This window comes from Ricinus communis, chromosome 10 (assembly GCF_019578655.1).
Source record: "Ricinus communis isolate WT05 ecotype wild-type chromosome 10, ASM1957865v1, whole genome shotgun sequence".
Classification (NCBI taxonomy): domain Eukaryota; kingdom Viridiplantae; phylum Streptophyta; class Magnoliopsida; order Malpighiales; family Euphorbiaceae; genus Ricinus; species Ricinus communis.
The window spans coordinates 6,705,339-6,728,509 of NC_063265.1; the positions used below are offsets into that span (position 1 = coordinate 6,705,339).

At 29.4% G+C, this 23,171-nt stretch overlaps 4 protein-coding genes across 6 annotated transcripts; all 4 read right to left on the reverse strand.

Annotated features, from left to right (window-relative positions):
- Nucleotides 1-227: 227 nt before the first annotated feature.
- Nucleotides 228-3,504, reverse strand: LOC8263123 (probably inactive leucine-rich repeat receptor-like protein kinase IMK2). 2 transcript variants are annotated; one of them, XM_048380324.1, is made up of 3 exons: nucleotides 2,593-3,502; nucleotides 1,201-2,427; nucleotides 228-1,092 (listed from the first exon to the last, which is right to left on the reverse strand). In XM_048380324.1, exons 1-3 carry the CDS (start codon nucleotides 3,026-3,028, stop codon nucleotides 485-487), a joined length of 2,271 nt encoding a protein of 756 aa, XP_048236281.1. In that variant the 5' UTR covers nucleotides 3,029-3,502; the 3' UTR covers nucleotides 228-484. The 2 variants fall into 2 exon arrangements, with proteins under 2 accessions (XP_048236281.1, XP_025014462.1); XM_025158694.2 differs by having other exon boundaries at nucleotides 1,201-3,504.
- A 2,517-nt stretch (nucleotides 3,505-6,021) lies between these two features.
- Nucleotides 6,022-7,335, reverse strand: LOC8263124 (PRA1 family protein B4). The gene has a single exon (XM_002526638.4). It carries the CDS (start codon nucleotides 6,854-6,856, stop codon nucleotides 6,191-6,193), a length of 666 nt encoding a protein of 221 aa, XP_002526684.1. The 5' UTR covers nucleotides 6,857-7,335; the 3' UTR covers nucleotides 6,022-6,190.
- Nucleotides 7,336-7,822: 487 nt separating this feature from the next.
- LOC8263125 (macrophage migration inhibitory factor homolog) lies at nucleotides 7,823-10,051 on the reverse strand. 2 transcript variants are annotated; one of them, XM_015723881.3, is made up of 4 exons: nucleotides 9,808-10,051; nucleotides 8,426-8,626; nucleotides 8,285-8,343; nucleotides 7,823-8,121 (listed from the first exon to the last, which is right to left on the reverse strand). In XM_015723881.3, the coding sequence occupies exons 1-3, from the start codon at nucleotides 9,916-9,918 to the stop codon at nucleotides 8,290-8,292; spliced, it is 366 nt and encodes a 121-aa protein (XP_015579367.1). In that variant the 5' UTR covers nucleotides 9,919-10,051; the 3' UTR covers nucleotides 7,823-8,121; nucleotides 8,285-8,289. The 2 variants fall into 2 exon arrangements, with proteins under 2 accessions (XP_015579367.1, XP_002526685.1); XM_002526639.4 differs by lacking the exon at nucleotides 8,285-8,343.
- Nucleotides 10,052-12,984: 2,933 nt separating this feature from the next.
- Nucleotides 12,985-15,663, reverse strand: LOC8263126 (macrophage migration inhibitory factor homolog). The gene is made up of 2 exons (XM_002526640.4): nucleotides 15,174-15,663; nucleotides 12,985-13,286 (listed from the first exon to the last, which is right to left on the reverse strand). Exons 1-2 carry the CDS (start codon nucleotides 15,282-15,284, stop codon nucleotides 13,050-13,052), a joined length of 348 nt encoding a protein of 115 aa, XP_002526686.1. The 5' UTR covers nucleotides 15,285-15,663; the 3' UTR covers nucleotides 12,985-13,049.
- Nucleotides 15,664-23,171: the final 7,508 nt, after the last annotated feature.

Here is a 23,171-nt window from a genome sequence, read left to right on the forward strand (position 1 = left end):
CTTATTCCTAATTCGATAAGTAATTCCTCTCTCCTTTTTGGGTTGTTAAATCAGGGTAATGAATACAAGAGATGACAAACCATCTTTCATGTATTTTATACTTTAAACATGAATATGATGTTAATAGAGTCTAAATCAGGATGATATTCACAACCTAATTCAAGTTAATTAATTAGATCAATGGAATAACAATAGGAGAATGGAAAATATGAAGAAAGCCTTAAACATGTCAAAAAACTTGTGCAATCTCATGATTTCTCTTACTTCTTGTGCTGAATATGAATTGAAAGAATACATTATTGTTTAAGACAAAAAAGAATGATCTGTAAATGACACCCCCACATGACTTGTATATATAAACAAATTATATGAATTAAAGAATCTCAAGATTACTCTCTCATATTCCTCCTATAACCTTGTAGTAAAAAACCAACCAATTGCTAAAACGAACCCTTTATTCTTGCAATAGTAAAACTATCTCTCTTTATTCACTTGTTGGTTTGGTTCCTTCATCAGCAGAACTGGCAGCAAGATCAGGCTTTATTTCCTCCAGTTGCTGAACAACTTGTTGAACTTCAGGACGAGCTGATGGTGAAGGATCAACACAATGCAGAGCTAACTTCAATGTGTTAAGCAACTCATCACCTATAGCGGGTGCATCCCTCATAAGTTCCAAATCAAATACTTCATTAGTCCATTCCTCTTTCACTATCGATGCTACCCACTGTGGCAAATCCATACCGTTGGTTGGCTCACCAGGTGCTTTTCCTGTCAAGAGCTCAAGAATTATCACTCCAAGGCTGTAAACATCAGTCTTTGTATTGGCATTCTTGAGCTTTGCAAGTTCTGGAGCGCGATAGCCAAGTGCTCCTGCAGTAGCAATGATGTTGGTGTTGGCTGCAGCAGTCATCAGCTTGGAGAGGCCATAGTCTGCAATGTGAGCATTTGTTTGTTCATCTAATAGTATGTTGCTTGATGTCAAATTTCCATGGATTATATTCTCCTCAGTGTGAAGATAGGTCAGTCCCCGCCCAATTCCTATGGCTATGTTCATCCTTGTTGGCCAATTGATAGCAGTCTCCGGACCACGAGCTGCATGAAATCCAAGATTTGAATTGATGATTAGCTCGATTGGGCAATTGTTAACTCAATTGCAAACTACGCGATATAATTTCAAAATTGTTTGAATGTAGTACTTACCATGGAGGAAAGATGCAAGACTTCCTTTGGGCATGTAGTCAAAAACAAGAAGCTTCTCTCCTTTGGGTCCTAAGTAATAGGCTCTTAGTGCTAAGAGATTTGGATGACGAATCTTTCCAAGTGAAGCAGCCTCGGATTCGAACTCCTTCTGCCCCTTCGTAGTCTTCTCTCTCAACCTTTTCACAGCAACTTGATTACCATCCTCTAGTGTTGCCTTATATGCTGTTCCATATGTGCTTTTTCCCATTATTTCTGCAGTAGCACACAACAAATCATCAGCTGTAAACACAAATGGCCCATCAAAATGAACTAGCTTTCCACCCATTTCGCCGCCTGATTCAACTGCTGCAGCCCCTCCTGATTTCTCAGTCTTTTCTACAGCTTGCCGCGCAACAGTTTTACCATTTTGATGTGAAGCAGCCCTTCTCCTCATCAAACAACAAATCAGAATGCAGCAGAGTAAAAGTAGTATTCCTAATAGTGCACCAACTGCTATTAGGATAATGTCCCTAGTGCTAAGCTTCTTGTGGTGATGTTTCGGTGGCCCTGATATTGTTGGAGATGGTTGAATAACAGGTGGTGGTGAAGGACATGGAGTTGAAATGCTGTAGCCGCATAGCTGAAGATTGCCCACAAAGGAGCTTGAATTAAAATTTTTAGAGAGCAAAGCAGGAACAGCACCCGAGAGATTGTTATAAGAAACATTGAACGAAGCAAGGTTTGTTAGACCAGCCAGTGAAGCTGGGATTTCTCCAGTAAAATTATTTTGAGCTAAATCAAGTTGACTGATACTAGAGATATTTCCAATACTTGCTGGGATAAGACCTTTGAATTGATTATTTTTCAGGTTTAGTACTGAAAGGTTGTGTAATTTCTCAAAAGCTTCTGGGATCTGGTTCTCAAGGCCATTGCTCTCAAGATTTAATGAGACTAGAGAGGAGAGATTAGAAAAGCTAGGTGGCATACTTCCATTAATAATATTATTTGAGAAATCAAGCTTTTGTAGACTTGAAAGCTTCCCTAGTTCAGTAGGAATGCTACCAGAGATCTGATTATGACTCAGAGAGATCTCCTGTAGCAAACTCAACTTGCTAAAACTCACAGGAATGTTTCCAGTAATAAGATTATGATCAAGTGTCAAGAACTGAAGCTTGTAAGAGTTATCCCCTGTTTCCCCCCAAGAATCTGGGATAGAACCAGAAAGATTGTTGTGCTGCAAAGCAAAAACTGTGAGAGAAGGAGAACGAGTAAGACTAGAAGGAATAGAACCCGTTAAAGAGTTGAAGCTCAAATTAAGCCTATATAACCTAGTAGAATTAGCAAGAGTAGGAGGAATTATACCAGTAAGAGAGTTATTACTAATATCAAGACCCTGAAGCATAGGACAATTACCAATAGAAGGAGGGATAGAACCTGAAAGGCGGTTGTTGAATAGGTAAACACCTCTAAGATCAGAAAGGAAGCCTAGAGACAAAGGGATAGTACCAGCAAGAACATTGTCATGCAAGCTAATCTTTCGAAGAGCTTGAAGCTGACCAATGTTTTCAGAGATTCTACCACCAAGTCCCTTCCAAGGAAGCTGGATAGCAATAACTTGTCCTTGAACACATTTGATTCCTACCCATCCACCAGAACAAGCTCCATATCCACTATCGTTCCAGCTGCGTAAATGCCCTTTTAAGTCAATAAATTCATTCTTTATAGCTCGAAGAGCTTTGTAATCAGACTGGGTTACAATTACCCCATCCCATCTCTGGCATGAAGCAAATTGAGCTAGTAAGAACAACGACAACAACAATAAGGAGAAGAAGCACCCGCTCTTTTCCATAAAAAAGAAAGAGAAGAAGAAATAGTGATGGGAAAAGAAGTGAAAGATGATGCTCTGTGTTTCAGTTGCAAAATGGAAGAGAAGATATAAGGATAAGGGAAAGGAAAGTAAATTACAAGGGGAAGATGGAAGAGAAGATATGATGTTTTGTGTTCTGCGAGTCCAAAGAGTTTTTCGTACTTAGGTTTTTAGTTTCGTTCGGTAACGGCTACTTTTTTTTTATTTGTATATACAATACCATTCGTTGCTGAAGAACGTAGCAGATGAACCAGGTCATACCTGACCTAACGGCCATATTTCTTTGGTAGGTCTTCGTCCTTCTCTAACGGCCATATGTCTTTTGTGGGTCCCTTTACATTTTACACGTATGATTCTTCTATTGCAAAATTCCAGTCCTGCCACCGCTTTGACTTACCGCGCGAAAATGCCTTTTTTTCTTTTTCTTTCTAATTAATTTGGCTGAAGTTCTGCTTGTGCCTGTAAGAATAGCAATTCTTCCACGGCACTTTTTTCTTTAATCTCTCTCTCTCTCTCTCTCTCTCTCTCTCTCTCTCTCTCTCTCTCTATATATATATATATATATATATATATATATATATATATATATATATATATATATATATATATATATATAATATATATTATTAAATATTAATATATATAATATATATAAATTTCTAAACTCTATTTTTCTTTTCAAATGATATATAAAATTTTTACAGTAACATATTTAACATATAAGATTTATATTTATATTTAAATTAATTAATAAATTATATTCTTAATTAACTACTAACTCTAATTTTAAAAATAACATATTAATTATATTTTAATACTAATAAATAATTTTCTAATCTAACACTAATTTTATCTTACAAAATAATATATAATTATATTTTAATTATATTGATTAATAAATTATATTTTTAATTAAGTGATAATTTTAAATTCTAGAAATCATTTTCAATTTATATTTTAATATTATATTTAATTATAAAATTAATATTTAATTATGTAATATATTTTAATTTTGAAATAGAAAATATCAATTATTCTGATAATATTAATTAGAATTAACTAATAAATATTTTTAAATAATTTCTATATTATTACAATAATAAAATCTAAAAATTATAAAAATTATAAAAATTTAAAAATAGTAATTTAGTATTATTTTTAAAAAATAAATTAATATTAAATTATATTTATCAAATTAATTTTATAATTGAATAATAATAAATTGACGACTGACTAGTTATATAAAATTTATAACTTTCCTTCTTTGGTTATATAAATTCATAACTTCCTTTCTTTCTTTAACTATATAAAATTCATAACTTACTGTATGATTTATTTAAGGTCAACATTTTTCATGTTAAAGGATTTAATAAATTTCTAGTCAATATTTTATGAGTTGTAAAATATGTGCTACTTTTCTCATCCTTTTCATGAAATATTTAGTTCAAATGTTCTGTTGAAATTATGAGACGTGTTTGGTACTTCTCCTCTAATTGACAGAATAAGTGTAATCTCTCCGGTTCTCTTACCTTTTGCATTGGCAATAATTTATTATTAATTTTTTAATACATAATTGTTTTTTTTATAACAATAAAATAATTTAATTTCTAATAATCATTAAACATTTTGATCTTGTATAACATAAAAACAAAAACAAATTTTATAATTCAGCTCAGCAAAACTTTAATTCAGCTCAATTTGATTCAACTCTACTCAAAATATTGCAAGATGATTAAAAGAAAAAAAAAAAACACAAGGCCCGGGAAAATTTGCTAAGCAACCTTCAGTCATCGATACAATTTTCATGTAGAGAATTCATACATTCCTACAACCAAAAGCGTGCCACAAATTAGTCTAACAGACGAAACAAGGCACCAAAGCCACTGTCCGCGGCTAGGACCAATGAGCCATAAATTGATACCATTAATCAACCAAAAAGTATCCTGTAATCCCAGAGAATTAAGGGGAGTAAATTACTCTAGTCTCGACCTTAAAGAAAAAAAGTAAGAAAGAAAAGAAAAAATTACTAGAGCCACCCCATACAGCTAAAGATCTTACTCGTTTGAGACCACAATTCAGGACAAAATAAAAATTATGCATTCATCTGCAACACTCCATACCCAGGGGTGATCATCTAAAGATGCCACTTCTAATAACAAAAATTGGAAGTACAGATCTAATTTCAGGAAGGTATCAAAAAATTTGGCGCTAATAATAACTATCACAAGAATTATTCATATGATCCAGACTTGCATGATTGGTCAATGTCTACTACGAAATACCACAAAATGGAGAATATAACGGCTTAGAATCTAGATGGAGCAAAAAGGTACAAGATGAAACAACATAATCACCCACGGGAAAAACAAACATCATTACACATGATCCTCCTCGCCCTTTCAAGATTGCTGATATAAGAATAAATAGAACAGTACTGCACACTGGCAAGGCTGATTGAATATCGATCAATTGTAAAAAATATCATAGAAGGGCAGAATGTGCTACTGGCTAAGAGCAACACACAGAAAGCCATATCTATGAGAAGCTCCAAATACAGATGTGCCTCATCTTCAATAAGTATGACCTTGACATATTCCATCTACAGGCCATGATGGATTTTATGGAGTCCACTAGGCAACGCTACCCATTGAACCATTTTAAGTGCTAAATATCCAAAGCATCATGGAAATGTTCCAGGGTACAAAATTACTACACGGAAAAGAGATAATTGGCAATGCTGCTATAACCACGAACTTAATTAAGCATCATCCAAAATGAACTTGCCCTTGTATAAGAATGAAACTAAAGCTCATAATTCAACAAACCCAATTGGATTTTAGCAAAGACACTAATAAAGCACAAGCAACCAACAAATAATATATACATACATTAGGATTGATCATATATCAACAGATCTGATATGAAGGAACTGAATTCATGAAACCATCCACAATTTGCACAGGCTAGATAAAGAATTTAGAGAAAAAGAAAGAAATAATTTTATTGTAATGATATGTAAACGTAAAATCAGTTACAACTTGTATCATCTAAACTTACATCCTAAAGAACATTCAAAATAGATTCATGAAACAGAACATAGAATCCAATGCAAAAGTTATCAAAAGATTCATGCAGAACATTGAATTACACGCGTGCGGCAACGACAGCAGGAGCAGCGGCGGCAGCGGCATTAGAGGCGGCACCACCAAGGAAAGAAAGGAAACCAGTAGCAGCAGCAGGTTCTTGATCATCCAAGAAAAGATCTTCAGGAACCCTAAAAGCACCGTGAGCAAATACAATAGCCAATCCAACCATAAGAGCGGAAATAAGCACAGATCCAACACTAGTAAGAAAAACAACAACAACGCTGAAAACAATCAGAAGTCCCAGGGTTTCCCGATCTGAAAAAGTACGGCCGAAGAGAACAAGAGGCTGGTCAGAGGGACGGAAAAGGTAAAGAAAAAGCCACGACGAAAGGAGTCCAAGAAGGAGCAAGAGAGACAAAGGATGTGAGAGCAAAGAGAAAGCTAAGATTAAGCCAATTACGGAGAGATAATTCACGCGGAAATATGAATAGTTTTTGCGCACGCGGAGGGCTGCTTCCGAGAATGATTCCGGTTTGGAGAATGCGGAGCGGTCCGCTAGTTCGGCCCATGGGCGGCGCTGTGAAAGGCCGTTGCGGACTGAGTCAGAGATATGGTTGATGAATGCGCGGAAGGCTGGGGTGGCGATGGGAGGTTGGGAGGAGGTGGTGGTGGTGGTCGGTTGGGGGTTGGAGATAGGGAGGATTGGAGGCGAGGGGGACGACATTTTGGGGAGATTGGATCGGATCTAAGTTGTTGAGAAATTGGATAGATATGAATAATTTGAGGGAGTAAAGAGAGAATATAGGGGAAGGGGATTGTTCTATGTTTAGAAAGAGAGAGAGAGAGAAAGATTATAGACTTTAGCGTTGGAGAGAAGAAGGGGAATGAAAGAGGGATGTGTTTACGGTGGTGCACTGCTCCCTTCTTTATTTCTCTTCCTTATAGATTTTCTTTTTTTTCTTTTGCTCACGCGACTTTCCTGGTGAATCCAATCTACTTATTTAGAGGTTGACATGTCAGCTTTTGGAATTTGCTGCAATACTTCCATAATGCTTTTTTTTTTTTTTTTTCAGTATTTGATGGGTTCTTTTTTTCTTACCTTGCAAGCAAACTCCAATCGAGTTTCCCCCATGAATACATGTGTATATATAAAAAGAAAACCCTAAGAAGCCGTGATCTGGTCAAATTCTTACTCATTATTTTCGCAAGTGATTTATTTTTGATTATTTTTTTTTTTTGAAGGGATAGTTTATTATCTAGACTACTATTTAAATTTATATCAATTTATATCGACAATATATGATGATATTCAGCATTACTTAATATGATATGTTAACTAATATAAATATTATTTCTTAATATAAAAAGAATAGCAACATATTCTCAATATTGAATATATTAATTTAATAAAAAAATCATTTATTATTTAAACAAATAAATAAATCAAATTGGTTTTATTAGATTAAACTAATTAAGCAAATCACGGTTAACCTAAATGTAAATATTCTAATATTTCTTTTATTTTAATGATTTGATTAAAATGAGCATGTGACTGTAAAACTAGCATCTATAAACACATGAAGTAGCCCCAAGTGGTCTGCGTAAATGTTCACCATCACAGATTTTGTTGGTCAATCGTCTTTCTGGACGGTTCTCTCCTTCAAAGGGTTCTTGGAAAACATTAAAGCAGTGGAACAAGAACTAGACTACTATAGCATATCAGCTTCAGGAGGACCACTACTTATCATCCATCACAAGTACCATAACAGCATTGGCTAATGCCAAGTGAACCCAAAAGTTTAATCCCTCTAATGAGAGTGAGTTGAAGCATCTAATATTCCACATATCATAGGTCTAAGGAAACTCGGATAATCGACTTAATAAATATCCCATATAACCAAGTTTTTATGATACCAAATCACCAGAGACCAATGTGTCTGCAATCACCTGGAGTTAGAAGGTCGAACCATTCCATCCGAAGTTGGAACCCTGAAAAGTAAAGTGAAAATATCAATGCAAGAGGAATCAAGTACGATTAGGAAAAAAAAGAGAGTCAACCAATGTCGACATAATTGGAGAACAAGCAAACCCTGGATGCTAATAAGAGCTAACAGTTATGCTCACAGTTGCAAAACAGTAAAGATTTATTTACATGGTCTAATGCTGGTGTAAAGCGTGCAAACACTGTGCATATTCTTGGCTTTGGTGGGCCTAAACAAACAGGAAGAATGCAATGAGATGAGATATGTGCAATGACCCATTTTATTCATGATGAGAAGTTGAGACGGCTTGCCTTAGTGTCATAGAACTTGAGGAAGAATCGAGACTTGGGAACTGACAACTTTGTCTCAAGGATTGCAGCAATTGCAGCACTCAGTTTCTTGTTTGTATCAGGAGTAAGGCCACCAATGGACACCAACTCACCATAAGCTGCTGGTTCTTCAGTTCCACCAAAGGCTATGGGTACTGATCCCTTCAACACAATCATCACATACTGCATGATAGGAAGCACGAATAAGCATAATATAGTTCAAGACTTGTATGACAATGTTACCCTTAATATATAAAATAAACAACAATGCTTTTTCCTTTTAACTTGTAGCGAGGAAAAATTTAACAGAGAAGAAGACGAGGGAAGGGAAGAAGTAGGGCACAATGAGAGACTCTATAACATGAAGAAAAATTGTTATAATTAGAGGGAAAAAATCTGATTCCCTCATACCAGGAACCCATCCCCAACACTAACCCAATGAATAATACCCGCCCCGTCATTGATGGTGTGGCGGGACAGTATTTCGTCACCCTGATCCCCAGGAGCTGAATATGCATCAACAATCCAAGGGGGCAGCTGCCATTTTAGTCTAAACTTTATATTGCAATCTGAAGCTATACAAATATAACAAGTTCTATTTATCATTAAAAACATACCATTTATTATTCAATGTTTTTTTTTCTTCTTACCCACTATAACATTCGAAACTTAGTATAAATATGTCATGCTTATGATATTACATTAGATTTATGAATATTTTCATAAGTATAGAATTATTATACAATAAAAAAGCCTCGCTCCCATCCCGCTCGACCCTATTGCCATCCTAATTGTAAGTTTCAATATAATAAAAGGCCATAACAGAGTAAAGATCTACTATTATACAGAAAATGCAAGTGAATGAGTAGTATTCAACCATAGTTCACATTTCAATTTTCATGGAAAATCAAGTAAAAGAAAAATAATGACAATAACTTATGCCCCAGCAACATGCAACGGGGTAGATTAATTCAAACACCTAGAAGTTTTTGATAATAAACAAATTACTATAGGAAACGCAATAGGGTGCCTGTAAGACTTAACAGATTCACTCGAACTATAACTTACACAAGTAAGAATTAACACAATTAGTTCAAAATGTCGAAAGTATTCATCATAAAGTGATTTTAGCACCATAACATTAACCCCCAAAAAAAAAAATTGAAAAGAGAAGGAAGTCATGCCTAATCTAAGCTAAATTGAAAGGCACTCTCTTCTCATTTAACATAAATTACAGTTTACTCTAATCGTTTTTTGCTATTATAACAAAATAAAAACTAAAATTGCAACGAGAGAAGCTATAATAAGCATATAGATAGATAGATGGAGAGCGAGAGAGAAGAGGGGAGAGGGGGCGGTCTTACAGCCTCGGGCTTGCCGATAATCTTGGCGACGGAGGAGGTGGCTTCAGAGAGGATGGCGGAGGTGTCAACGCCGTCAAGAGGGACGTTGGTGGAAAGGTTGAGGCAAGGCATATTTTCTTCTCACTTGCTTTGGCAGATGCTGCTCCACTCACGATAGGTAACAACAGACCAACTTACTCTACCAAATTAAGGACAGTCACCTACCACTTCTGGATATTATCCGGCGAGTGCCCCATCCACCCATTTATACAGGTGTAAACCACGAATTCTCCAAAATTACCCAATCTTGGCCCATGGCCCATACAAATTAGTTTCTGTTAAACCCGTTAGTACTAATAAAAATAGTTTATCTTCTTTTCTTCTTTTAATAAAATGTCACTTATAAATAAATAAATAAATTGTTTTGTAAGACTTTTTATTATTATTATTATTCTAATTACTATTCTCTAAAATCATATAATTCTTTTTATGTCGTTTAACTTTACTAGTATTTATTTAATTCATTCTTACTTTCATTCCTTTTTTTATTTTTTTACTCTCGTTCTTTAATCTGATAGTAAATTAAAACTGTTTTAAGATTGAATGCAATAATTTTAATTTTAATTTTTTTAAGAATATTAATTTAATTTAATTATATTATGTTGCACAATACCATTGTTGTTGTTATCGCTGTATCCTCTATTTCTTATTTTGTTATCTCGATCTCGGTTTATCATTTTTTTTTTTGTGCTCACTAACTATAATTTACTTGTGTATTTACTTTAGTGGCTATAATTCCACATAATCTTAACTGTTAATTATAGCTATGTTTTTTTTTTCAAGGAACAGGCCACCACAATTAATTCAGAAAATACTAGGGCTCCGCTAATCACTCCATTATATGGAACGCTTATCACTAGAAGAGCAAAAGTAGCTAAGTAATCAGCTGCAAAATTACATGTCCTGCCTATACGATGAAATCTAACTGAAGTAAAGTTAGAGCTAGCTAAACAACCAACTATTACTAATAATAGTGCCAACAAAAGCCCTGGTAGAAGAGGCAAATAGTAATAATGCTTAAACATTTTGAAAAACATAAAGACATTTCGGAGCTGAAGAGAAGAAGAAGCCAGAGACTGTCCTTCTTCGACTGCTTCAGCTGCAACCGCGACCCTTCAGCATGCTCAACAGAATTGGCACGAGTTAATTGATCAGTAATTGAAGTATTAGCGACTATTATTTTGGCAAGGGACACTGTCTAATTGGTTTTAGCAACGAATTTTCCCCTTTGGGAAATACTCCATCCGTCACTGAAAAATTTCTTTTTAGTATATCATGATATTTATATTTATAGCATTTGAAATTAAAAATCTTTTATTAATAAATTTAGATTGCAAATCTTATGTTTAAAGTAATCTTTATAAATATTTATACCAAAAATATAATTAGTTTAAAAATATTAATTATAACATTCTTAATTATTATAAACTATTTTTTTAACTTATATCTTAAAAAATTAGTATTACAAAAATTGAAAAAGAAACATATAAAAAATTATACATTCAACAATTATCTAATATGTTAACGATAATAATTTATAAGGTTTTTACTAGATAGTTTAATTATCAGCTCCTAGTTATTAATCACTATAATTAATTAAACCAAACAAGCTTTGTAATACTGATTTGTTCGGTTATATTTTATAAACATTCTCACTCCTAATATTTTATATTACTGGCTTTTCACAAGTGATGCACATGAATTATATTCATAATTTGTAAATTATAAAATAAAATAATATTTTAATTATTTAAGCAACATAATTATAAAAATGAAAATTTAAAAAATTATAGGCAATATCTTTAAAATGGTTTAACTAATTAAAATATTTATCTCAAACCTAACGTATTTATTATTTCATTCGATTAATAATTTAAATGATTATAAAAAGACGTTTAAGACTTTTCCTAGTTCTATTAAATCAAACTAAAAATAAAACAAATTCACACGAAAACCTGATTTAATACAAGAAAGCACAATAGTCTAGTGCCACTGCCTCGACTAATTATAATTTTCATATGCTCTAGCTCGGTTTCAGCTCAGCTTGTATTAGCTCAATATTATATGTAAATGAGTTGAACTCAATCTCGGCTCATTATTGGTTCAGTATTTATATAAACGAGTGAAGCTCAAGCCTGACTCGTTTTTAAGATCGATTTCAAATTCAATTTTACTAAATATGTAGCAGTTAATTTTGTAATTATAAATAAATTATACATAAAAGAAAAATATATATATAAATTCAGAAAATAAAATAATTAAATCAAATTTTTGATAAAATTAAAGAGTTCAACAAACTCTATGAACACAACAAATAAAATTAAAATACAACATATCACAACACAAGAAGCGTTAAAAATAATGATCATTTATAATAGTTTTTACTTTATCTATAAGCTTCATATTAAGCATATTGCAAAAATATTTACTTATGTCTCATTAATTTATAAATACAAAGATTATAATTTTTTAAATATCTTTAAGCATCTAAATAATATATGCTTGTTCATTCAATATTAAAACTACGTAGTTTGATAGTAAGACACCGTGATTTAAGTTGATTTAAGTTACCTATACCATACACCAAAATTACATTATTTTTATACGTAGTTTTTATTTTATTGTTGTACTTCAATTAATTTTGGGATAAAAAATAAATTGTTAAGACCTTTTTCTACACAAATTTATGGGACTGACTTTTTAAGAAATAATATTTTTAAATTTATTCAAAGATAATTATATTTTTCAAATTCAGACTAAAAAATACTTAAAATAAAAATTACATGTTTAAATTCAATAACTTTCAACCGAGCTTGTACATGTAAGCCGAATACCTAAACTCATAAACAGGTCTAATTGTAGTTACTGTTATGCTTTGTTTGTCCATTTTGTGTTGGTTTGGACAATTTCTATATTCATATGTATCATGTTTGAAAGCATGATTCCCATTGGGTTGTAACGTGCATTAAAGTGTCGTAAATTTAGTAAATTTGGAGTCCGATCATGATGATCCTTTTTCTTTAAAGGAGATCTCAATTTGAGCCACGTTTTCCTTAGACATTTAAATTCTAGTACCCAATTAGGCGAACTCATAGTTGGGAATCCAGAAAAATGAAACATTGAGACTTCAATCAACAATAAGCAGAAACTGAAAGCCATTGAAAATTAGAATAACTAAAAATGGATACAGTCAGAGAGATTAATTATAATTTGGATTTGGAGGTGTTGTTTTGACCAGCTGTGGTGTCATAAACTTTGAGGAAGAAGCGAGCTCGTGGAATAGATAACCTGTTCTCAAGAACAGTGCCTAAGGTAGAAATGAGATTTCTTTTCACTTCTCTGTTAATCCCACCCATCGACACAACTTCTGCATATGCAGCTGGTTCTTTGTTTCCATTGAATGATATGCCCACTGACCCCTTAAGTATCACCATCACAAACTGCACTAGGTTACATTCATTCATTAGAAAATTAACAAACAATTAACACTATCTATTTTTCTTTGTAATTTTTCTCAGTGGCAAGAAACGGAAAACGTTTGATTTTAGAAAGGGCAAAACCATATAAACTAAAATATATATATATACAAGAACTGATGTAAAATAAAATGAGAATGAATACTTTTAAGTATGAGTATATGTATGCAGCTGGACATTTAGAGGCAGAAAAGCAGGCGTCTTTGAGGATGAAGATTTAATATTGATAATTAGAGTGTAAAATGGAAAAGCTTGCAAAAGGGTGTGAACGAAGGCCTACATACAGACATGATCATGTGTAAGCATGACTTATTATTAGTTACTTATTAGCTAGAAAACAATCTTGGGTTGCATTCTCCTGATTTTCACATTATATCAAAATCAAATAAGTCCATTTTTTATTAAAAAGTCAAAATCAATAATTATTATCTCTATGTCATTATCATCGTCAACATTTTCAAAATATCATCAATCCCAATGCCATCAGTTTTATCAATTTTTGTCAAAATTTAAATCTATTTATTTTTTAGATTGAAATTATGGGTCTATTTACTAAAATAATTGAAATTAGACTCATTTAATTTCAAGATATAAATTCAAGAAGGTATTTAATTATTTTTCTAATATTTGATTCATCAAACCAATTAGGTATAAATTAGAATAATAATTAAGAAAATAAAAAATATAATTAAACTATTTTTATTTTATTCTTTAAAATAAGAGTAAAGTAACTATTTTATCATAGTACTTCAATTGTAATTTAAATTTTACTTTTTATGTTTTGTATTTACTTAACTAAACTTAGAATTAAGACAGACAACTAAAGAAATATGTTAAACTTAAATTCACAAAATAATTATTTTTTCTTCAAATTATTATGGAATATTTTATTTTATATAATTCTTGTTTAAACTTAAACTAAAATTAAATCTTAGGAAGTCCATCTCATATAGAATAGCTCTCTTATTCTTTAGCTAGGGTAAGTCTGATACATTCTTTATATATTTTAAACTTTTTACTTTAAACAATCATTTTATAAAATAAAACTCTAATAAATTATTTATTCTTTAGATATAAAATGAAGAGTTGGTTCATCATCTATTTTAATTTTAATAAATACACTATAAATATTTATATAAAAGCGTCAACTTGACTTTAAATAATTTTTTATTTATATTTAATTTTTTTAAGTGTTATATATTATATAGATATTAGTGTTTAAAATAAACTAGGTTGTGACATCACCGGATGGCTGGTAAATAAAAAAAGAAAGAAAACAATTAAGGATGGGTTTTGCCTCTTTAAAAATAAAAAATAATAATAATAAATTTAAGGATATATATATGTGTGATGGCCTGTCCAGGAAAATATCTCCCTAGTTTTGTGATACGGTGCGTACATATAATTGTTGATTGATTTGTAATTTTCATGAATACCAACAATTCTTTGTTTGATAAGTACGCATATAAATTATTAAACTAAGGTTGTGGGACCTCTTCATTGATCACCTTACAAGGCTCTAGCATTATAATGGGTCACTAAATTGGCATTATACCGAAGGTCCTTCAGCCTTATCGTAAGGGAAGAGACCTTTTCTTCTTCTTCTTTTTCTTTTTTTTATTCGGTTGCTCCATATTGCTGAAACTAGCCACTAAATTATTTATGCATTGATATCTGTAAATTACATCTGATTCATCACAAAACAAAAGGCACAAAGTAGACAGTGTTGAACTACAAACAGCAAAAAAATAATCGTATAAAGATGCATGCCACAATGGGAAAGTGAAAAAGGGTATGAAGATCAAACTGAGGAAGGAAAATAAAGAAAAAGAGAGCAGTGAAGGGGTTTACATGTTCAGGTTTGCCGATGATGGTAGCAACAGCTTTCGTGGCCTCTGAGAAGATAGGATCGGTGTCAACACCGTCAAGATTAACATTAGTAGAGATGTAAAGACAAGGCATGATCTTCCTCTCTCCGTTTCTCTTTCTTTTTGTTTTCTTCTTCTGTGCCTTCTTCACTAGCTATGTATGTGTATATGTATAGAGAGAGAGAGATTTATACTGCTCTGTGAGGAAGAAAGAAAGAAAGAATATTGGGGAGGAGGCAAGATTTGATGTTATGTTGTAGTTTCAAATAAATAGGATGGTTGGTTTATATAATAGAGCAAAAAGATGGCCGTTGCCTTTAGTAAGTAGCCTAATTTCCCCAATTGGGGCCAACTGCTTATTAAGATGGATGGTTGGTTGGTTTTACATTTCATTTGTACCAGTAGTAGTAAAAGGCAAAGTGTGGACCTCCAAAAATCACCAAATGACAATATGGCAATCCCAATTGTTTATTTTACTTTTGAATTGTTCTATACGTGCATATCTTGACGATAATTACTAGGTTGGTACAAAATCGTTTTCATTGCTATTTTGTTTAGGGTTTAGATTTAGAGTTCAATTAACAAATTATAATACACGATGCTTGAAGATCAGATTTTTTTGGATTATTTATTTACTAATGAGCTAAGATTAGCTCTAAAAGAGCTTTTCTTATGAGGTAATACCTACTTTGATTTTTTTTCTTCATATTTATACAATGTTATTTTTATTAGAAAATAACTAATAATAAAATAACTATTTTAGGTTAGTTTTTTAGTTAATAAAAAATAATTATTCTTTTAAATTATGATCAATAATCAAACTATTCATGTTTAAAATATTATTTGAAGAAAAAACTTTACTTTATTGGAATTTAAACTTTAACAATTATAATTAAAATAGCTTCTATAAATAGATCTAATGATATTAACCAAATCATCAGCAAATTTATTGCCCTCTCTAAAGGCAATTGTTATAACATGTAATCCGGTACAGGATTTTATATGGACGTATGAGGAAAGGTATTATAAATCATGGAGCGTTACCCGTTTAAAATTAAAATTGGGAAAGCTAGAATCCCACATTTTCAACCAAGAAAACAACTAAATTCCATGTGTCTAAAAAATATTGGTTTCTTCATTTTAAAAAAAAAAATTAAACCGTTTTTAAATTTTTTTAAATTAATAATAAAATAAATTTATAAAAATTAATATTATATTAAAAATTATATATTGAATAAATTTTTTATATATTTATAAAAACTAGTCGTTTATTTACGTGTTATATGACTGTTATAATTATTTTATTATCACTATTTAAAAAAATTTATTCCGACATGTGTATTTATTCTTGACAACACGTGAGATTTTTATTTTCTAAATTGTAATAAATAAATTTAAAATTAATATATATTAAAAATAATATTTTTAATAATAATATTTTATATAATTATGAAAGCTACTCGTTTACCCGTCCGTTATTCAACCGTCGTAATTATTTTGATTATAAATAATAATATAAATTAAATTTATATATAAAATTAAATAAATTTTTAATATTTTATAATTAATTAAAATATTTAAAAATAATAACAAATTAAATATTTTTTAACGTCTTTGTTATTTTTTTATATTTTAAAATTTATTAATATAAAAATATAAAAATTATAAATAAATTAATAAAAAATATAAAATTATACATAAATTTAAATTTTACGTGTCAATAATACGTATATGTATCAAAATTAAAAATTATATGTGTTAAAATATAGTAAAATATGTCAAAAAAATTTATTAGACTAGGTACATATTAATATTTTTTATTCAATTACATATACTAAAATGTTCGTTTTCTATATATATAAAATCCATTAGATGTAATATTCTATAATAATTAATTCTTTTTTTGTATTTCAATATTCATTATTTATAAATTTAATATTTATTTGGTTTAATGTATTATTCATCAGTATTAATATTAATGATCATTATCCAATACTGCAATATCCATTATCTATATATATAATATTTATCAATATTCTCAAATAAAAATATTTATTATTTATGAAGTTTTTTTAAAATTTTTGTGATACATATTGAAATTTTTTATGATTGATATAAACATTCATCATCTATAGACATAATATTTATTAGTTTGTCAATATATATTCGTCATTGATAAAAATTATACTGACTAATTCATTCAAATGAACATATATAATATAGACATAACATAAATCGTCCTTACATAATTGGTAAACAAAAAAAACATCAAGCTAAAGTTATACTACAAATTTTTATATTATAGTATACATATCTTTTCAACAAAATTAAGTTAATAAATAATAAACAGTTAACGTCTAAACAATGAACATTTTTAACATATATTTATTTTTCAAAAGAAAACTTATCAGCGTCTGATGTGCGTTAGTGTTTGACTCGCGTAAAACTTAAAACATAAATTTTTGTGTAAGTAAAACTATGCTATATACACTCTTGGGTCCATAAAGCTACACAGACTGGGGTCCATTTTATAATTTGTGTACAATTCAAATTGTTATAATATATGGATCTGAGTCTATAACACACGTGTGGTGTGTTTTCTTCTAAAATGTTGGGGCATTCTACTTCTAATGCGTATAATGCGGAAACTTTTGTCCCTGCTTTTTTTAAATTATAATAAAAAATTTATAAAAATTAATATTATATAAAAAATTATACATAAACTTGAATTTCACGTGTCAATAATGAGTGTATGTGTCAAAATTAAAAATCATATATATCAGAATATAATAACACAGGTAAATTTTTTTTTATTAGACCATATACATATTAATATTTTTTATTCATTTACATGTACTAAAATGTACATTTTCTATATATATAATATTCATTAGATATAATATTGTAATAATTATTTTTTTTATATTGAAATATTCATTATCTGTGAACTTAATATTCATTATAATTAATGTTCATGTTCATTTTCTGTGATGTATTATTTATCAATGTTAATATTAATGTTTATTATTTGGTATTGCAATGTTTATTGTCTGTATATGTAATATTCATCAATATTCTCAAATAAAAATATTAATTATTTATAAAAGCTTTTATTGTTTTTGTGATGGGTGTTGAAATTTTTTTATAATTGATATAAATATTCATCATTTATAGGCATAATATTTATTAGTTTGTCAATAGATATTTGTCGTTAAATGAAAATCATACTAGTAATTCATTCAAATAAATATATATAATATAAACATAACATAAATTGTCCTTACACAGTTAATAAAAAATAAAAAAAATCAAATTAAAATTATATTGTAAATATTTATATTGTAATGTACGTATCTTTTCAACAAAATTAAACTAACAAACAATTAACATTTTATGTTTAAATAATAAACATTCAACACATGTTTGATGAACACAAGTTAATCAATATTTAGAACAAAATTGACGAATATAAATTATTTTTTCTTAAAATAAGCAGGGTCTAATGCACATATCAGTTTATGGCGCACTATCAGACATTTACCTAAATTTTTTTACTAATTAAACAATACCGGATAGATCTCTGAATCCATGGAGATTCATAAAACTATATCAACCGGATCCATCTTATAATTTAAGCTCTAAAAAGCCTTGAAAAGAGACCGATCAATTCCATTCCAAGACAACATATTTGTAATCTTCCAAAGCAATGCTTATAAGAAATAATAATAACAAAAAGAATATAGTCTTTAGTAATCTCAAAAAATTTACTATCTTGTAAGAAATAGAATCTTTTTATACAATTTTTAAAGCAAATAATATTTTGTATTTATCTAATTACAAAAGAGAATTATGGTTTGATAATAATATGTCTAATTTCCATAAATAAACAACTTGCTAAGTTAATAAAAGAAAAATACAATTCTCTAGTGATCGCTGAAATTATTGCTATGCTGTGAAAAACGATGATTTCTTATAAAATAAAGTAATTTTTATGAATTTATGGAATATAATTGATTTTACAGAAATCAACAATTATAGAGGAAAAGTTGATAAGTTAGAGGTACTAATCATACCATTCAATTCGGACTACGCAAATACAACTCCTAGACATTAAAGTGGTTCAATTAGGGAGTTTAATCCATTTTAATTTATAATCTATTTTCAATTCAGATTTCTCTTTTTATTAACTGGATACTGCAATTCATTATTACATTTATACAGCACGATGCATAAATGGAATCTAATGTAATGTAGTGAAAATTATTATAATGTAATGTAATGTAATATGGTAATTCTAATTTTTATTTTAATATTTAGTTTCTTTATAATAGTTGCTGTAGAAATAAAATGTTAAATAAATTATTTGAAAAATATTTTAATTTCTTAATTCTTTTAAAAAAATAATCAATTACCAGGATATGATCACAAAATGATGGTACCTGTTGATGGTAATTGGTGATATCTAATGTGTTTAAATTATATTGATAAAACATATTATAAATAATCACTAATTATATGCATATTTTTTAATATTGAGCATTACACTTGTTTTAAAATAATTAATTCTATGATATATTTGTTATTATATTATATAAAGTTTTTTTCACTACCATACAAAATAATAGAATATATAATATAATGGTGATTCCACTATATGATTCGGTAAATTCTATTAAACATAGTCTAAGTATTTAAGATTTAAACATCGATAATTAACTCATATTTAATAGGTCTAGTTATTAATTAAATTCAATTTTGCACTTTTGAATAGTTTTATCTAATTATTTTAAAATTTTAAAATAAATATTCATGTTTTCAATTTATCTTAAAAATAATCTTTGACAATAATTTTAAAATTTTATAATAAGATAAATGACGTGACAAGTTTATTTTATTTATTAAAAAAAATTTAATGAGTCAGCAAAAGATTTATTGTACGAAAAAGAAAAAGCATTTATGTGAATATTTTAATGACTATATTATTAAGTTTTATAATTTATTTTTACCGATTTACAATTATAATTATTTTAATGAATATGATCAATTTTTTATGTAATTTTTTTTATTGTGAAATTTTAAAAAGTTGTCATCAAAGAATATTTTAAAAATATATTATTAATTTTAAAATTTAAAATAATTAAATAAAATTATTAAAAATAAAAATTTAAAAATTATATTAAAAATTTTAAAATTTAATTTTATGCCTTTTTGGTCTGTCGATTCGGCTTGGTGATTTGTAGTCTAGGGATTGATAATTTACTGTTTAGCCCCTGGGCATGGCCACTTGATGGCGTGATGGAAGTTTGCAGGTCAATCTTGACAATGCAGAGTTAGGCAAGGCTGCTGGTCTCTTTATAGGTTATGGCCTTCGCTTAGCACCAATTGAATTCGCACTTCCAACTTGGTCATTTAGTGGTCGTTCTTAATGTACTTCTGAGATTTTGGAAATTCACCACGTGGCATTGTATGATCTCGCAGATATTTCAGGTTTATTTAGTGGCTTATCTTCTTAATAAAAGTAATATTCATAAAAAAAATTATTATCTATTAATATTTTTTTATTTATATTCATATTACTAGATTGTGTTAAATAAGAATTTTATGAATGATAAAATATTATCTGCATTTTCAAAAATCAAATTTTAAATTTTTAAAATAAAACTTTACTATCTTATTTATATCCTTTTACATTTATCCATCAATTTTACGGTATAAATATTTATAGCAATTAACGAGAGTGAGAGAGAGGGTTTTAGGTACTCCCATGAGTGTGGTACAACGCGGTAGAATTTGGCTATACCTATCACGGAGTTTGGTGGAGGGGCACACGATAAAGAGAAAATGGTCCTCCAACATTAGGAACAAAAATGTATGCGGGTGGTGGGTGGATTTAGTGCTTTAGACATTTTTATTTGTAGATTGTTTTTGTCCTTTTTGGTGCTATTGTGATATGCTTATATGCAACATGTTAGTCGATGAATTACGTGCATATGTTGGGACAACGATTTTCCTTTGTATTAAAATTGTCTACTTTTCACCCTTTGCATATGAGCTAACGTTTATCATGTGCGGTATTTAGGCTATGGCGGTGAGCCAGGGACAGGGTAATTTTTTATATAATAAAAATTATAGATTATAGATATATGGCTATAAAAGCCTTGTTGTGCGTAATTAACGAATGAAATACACGGAAAAATCGTTCTTCTTCCTTTCATGCTTTATCACATGTTATGAGACCTACCATAAACGGTGAGCTAATTGATGATTGATAGCAAATTTATTTAATCCAACCAAATGCCTCTAGCTATGAATTTATAAATAATTATTAATTTTTGAAAAATATAATTGTCTCAAATTCAAGTTTTAAGAGATTGGTGGGTTTGTTTTATTCCTTTTTATTGCTAGAAACCAAAGTGAGCATGCTAGCTGCACTAGAATTTGCTTCTCTTTTTCCGGTGTTGTCAATTACTTGAGTTCCCTCAATAATTCCTCAATCTCTGACCAACCGAATTTATTAGCACGGCAGCAGGTCCAAGCCTCGGCCCTACCGTCGCCCCAAAATATTTAAGTTAAAAGATAAGTCACCTTAGATATTTTAGATTTTCTTTTCATTTTAGCCTTTCCATCATTTAGGTTTTTTTTTTTTTATTATTATTTTCCAAAACAGATTCCAAAATTCTTGCAAATTTATTGTATATATGTTAGTTTTATTTTTATTTTGACAATTAAATTTTTTTATATAATTTAGATTTTTTTATATTAATCCCTTTTATTTATTTTTTTTTTCAAAAAAAACTTTATGTCCCTGTTGAACTCTTGGCTCCGCCATTGCAAGTTGGTGGAGGAAAATCAGGACTCCAACAGCCGGTAACTAAATCAAGCTAGGAACCAAAGCTGATTGTGTACTGGATCGATGTTATATTTAAATCTTAAGTCTAACATACAAAGTATAATTAAGAAAATAATCACGAAGAGAAAAACATTTTGATGAGCTTCTCCATGATTAAGCAATCTGGTTTTATAACGAGTCAGTACAAGTTTGATATCTTTGCTGTTTGTAATTAACAAATAGTTTTTATCGGTGGGTTAATTGGTCACATTTTATTCATCAGTCTTTAACCTTGAGATTTACTTGTCCCCTTCTTGTCAAATAAAGAAAAAGTATATCCATTGTAGCGAAGCAGACAATGGTAAAGTGCATAAAGTGATTGGTGGATCATGTCAATTTGTGGCTGTCTCCCTCTTTCGACCCTTCTTTTGAATTATTTTTATATTATTGAGAACTAGATACACATTCTAATTAAAGATTCAACCACCATAACATGTGCTACAAATTATGTTGCAACTTTATTAAACCTTTCACCTTTGAACAGGAAGCAGCAACTATATATGTCTAAAGACAAAGGTATATATATATATATATATATATATATATTATCAATTACTCTTTTCTTTTCTATTTTTAATAATTTAAATTTTTTAAGTTGACTCAATTTATTGTATTATTTATATATATAAATAATTGTATAATAATATGTCGTATTATCTATTAATTATTATATTTATATTTTAATTTTTAATTATAAATAATTAATGATAATAATTAAGTCAATCAATATAAATATAATATTTTAATAAATGCAATGATAATATTAAATATTTCTCTTAGAAATAGATGCCATTTAGGAAAGTTTATATACTAAAAAATCCATATAAATTTGAAATCCTTACCTACTAAAATAAGAAAAGTAAAATCTACCAATTGAATGATATACTAGAATTGTTGTCAGATCTATGTAATTCCGAATTTGAACTCCTAAAAAGTAATTTAAAAAGAAAAAGGAAATTAATCAAAATTTGTTAATAATTTCGAATAACAAACATGTAATCAACATTGAGCAGATTGATATTGGGAAGATGGAATAGTGTGTTTGTATATATAAATAATTTGTCACGTCTGGTCCAACTACACTTTTATAAT

Coding starts and splice junctions, on each gene's coding strand:
- LOC8263123 (XM_025158694.2), bottom strand. CDS start 3,028: ATGGAAAAGAGCGGGTGCTTCTTCTCCTTATTGTTGTTGTCGTTGTTC. Junction 1,093..1,200: donor TCTTGCATCTTTCCTCCATG/GTAAGTACTACA, acceptor GATTTCATGCAG/CTCGTGGTCCGGAGACTGCT.
- LOC8263125 (XM_015723881.3), bottom strand. CDS start 9,918: ATGCCTTGCCTCAACCTTTCCACCAACGTCCCTCTTGACGGCGTTGAC. Junction 8,627..9,807: donor TTATCGGCAAGCCCGAGGCT/GTAAGACCGCCC, acceptor CCTATCATGCAG/TATGTGATGATTGTGTTGAA. Junction 8,344..8,425: donor TCAAGTTCTATGACACTAAG/GCAAGCCGTCTC, acceptor CTGTTTGTTTAG/GCCCACCAAAGCCAAGAATA.
- LOC8263124 (XM_002526638.4), bottom strand. CDS start 6,856: ATGTCGTCCCCCTCGCCTCCAATCCTCCCTATCTCCAACCCCCAACCG.
- LOC8263126 (XM_002526640.4), bottom strand. CDS start 15,284: ATGCCTTGTCTTTACATCTCTACTAATGTTAATCTTGACGGTGTTGAC. Junction 13,287..15,173: donor TCATCGGCAAACCTGAACAT/GTAAACCCCTTC, acceptor AACCTAGTGCAG/TTTGTGATGGTGATACTTAA.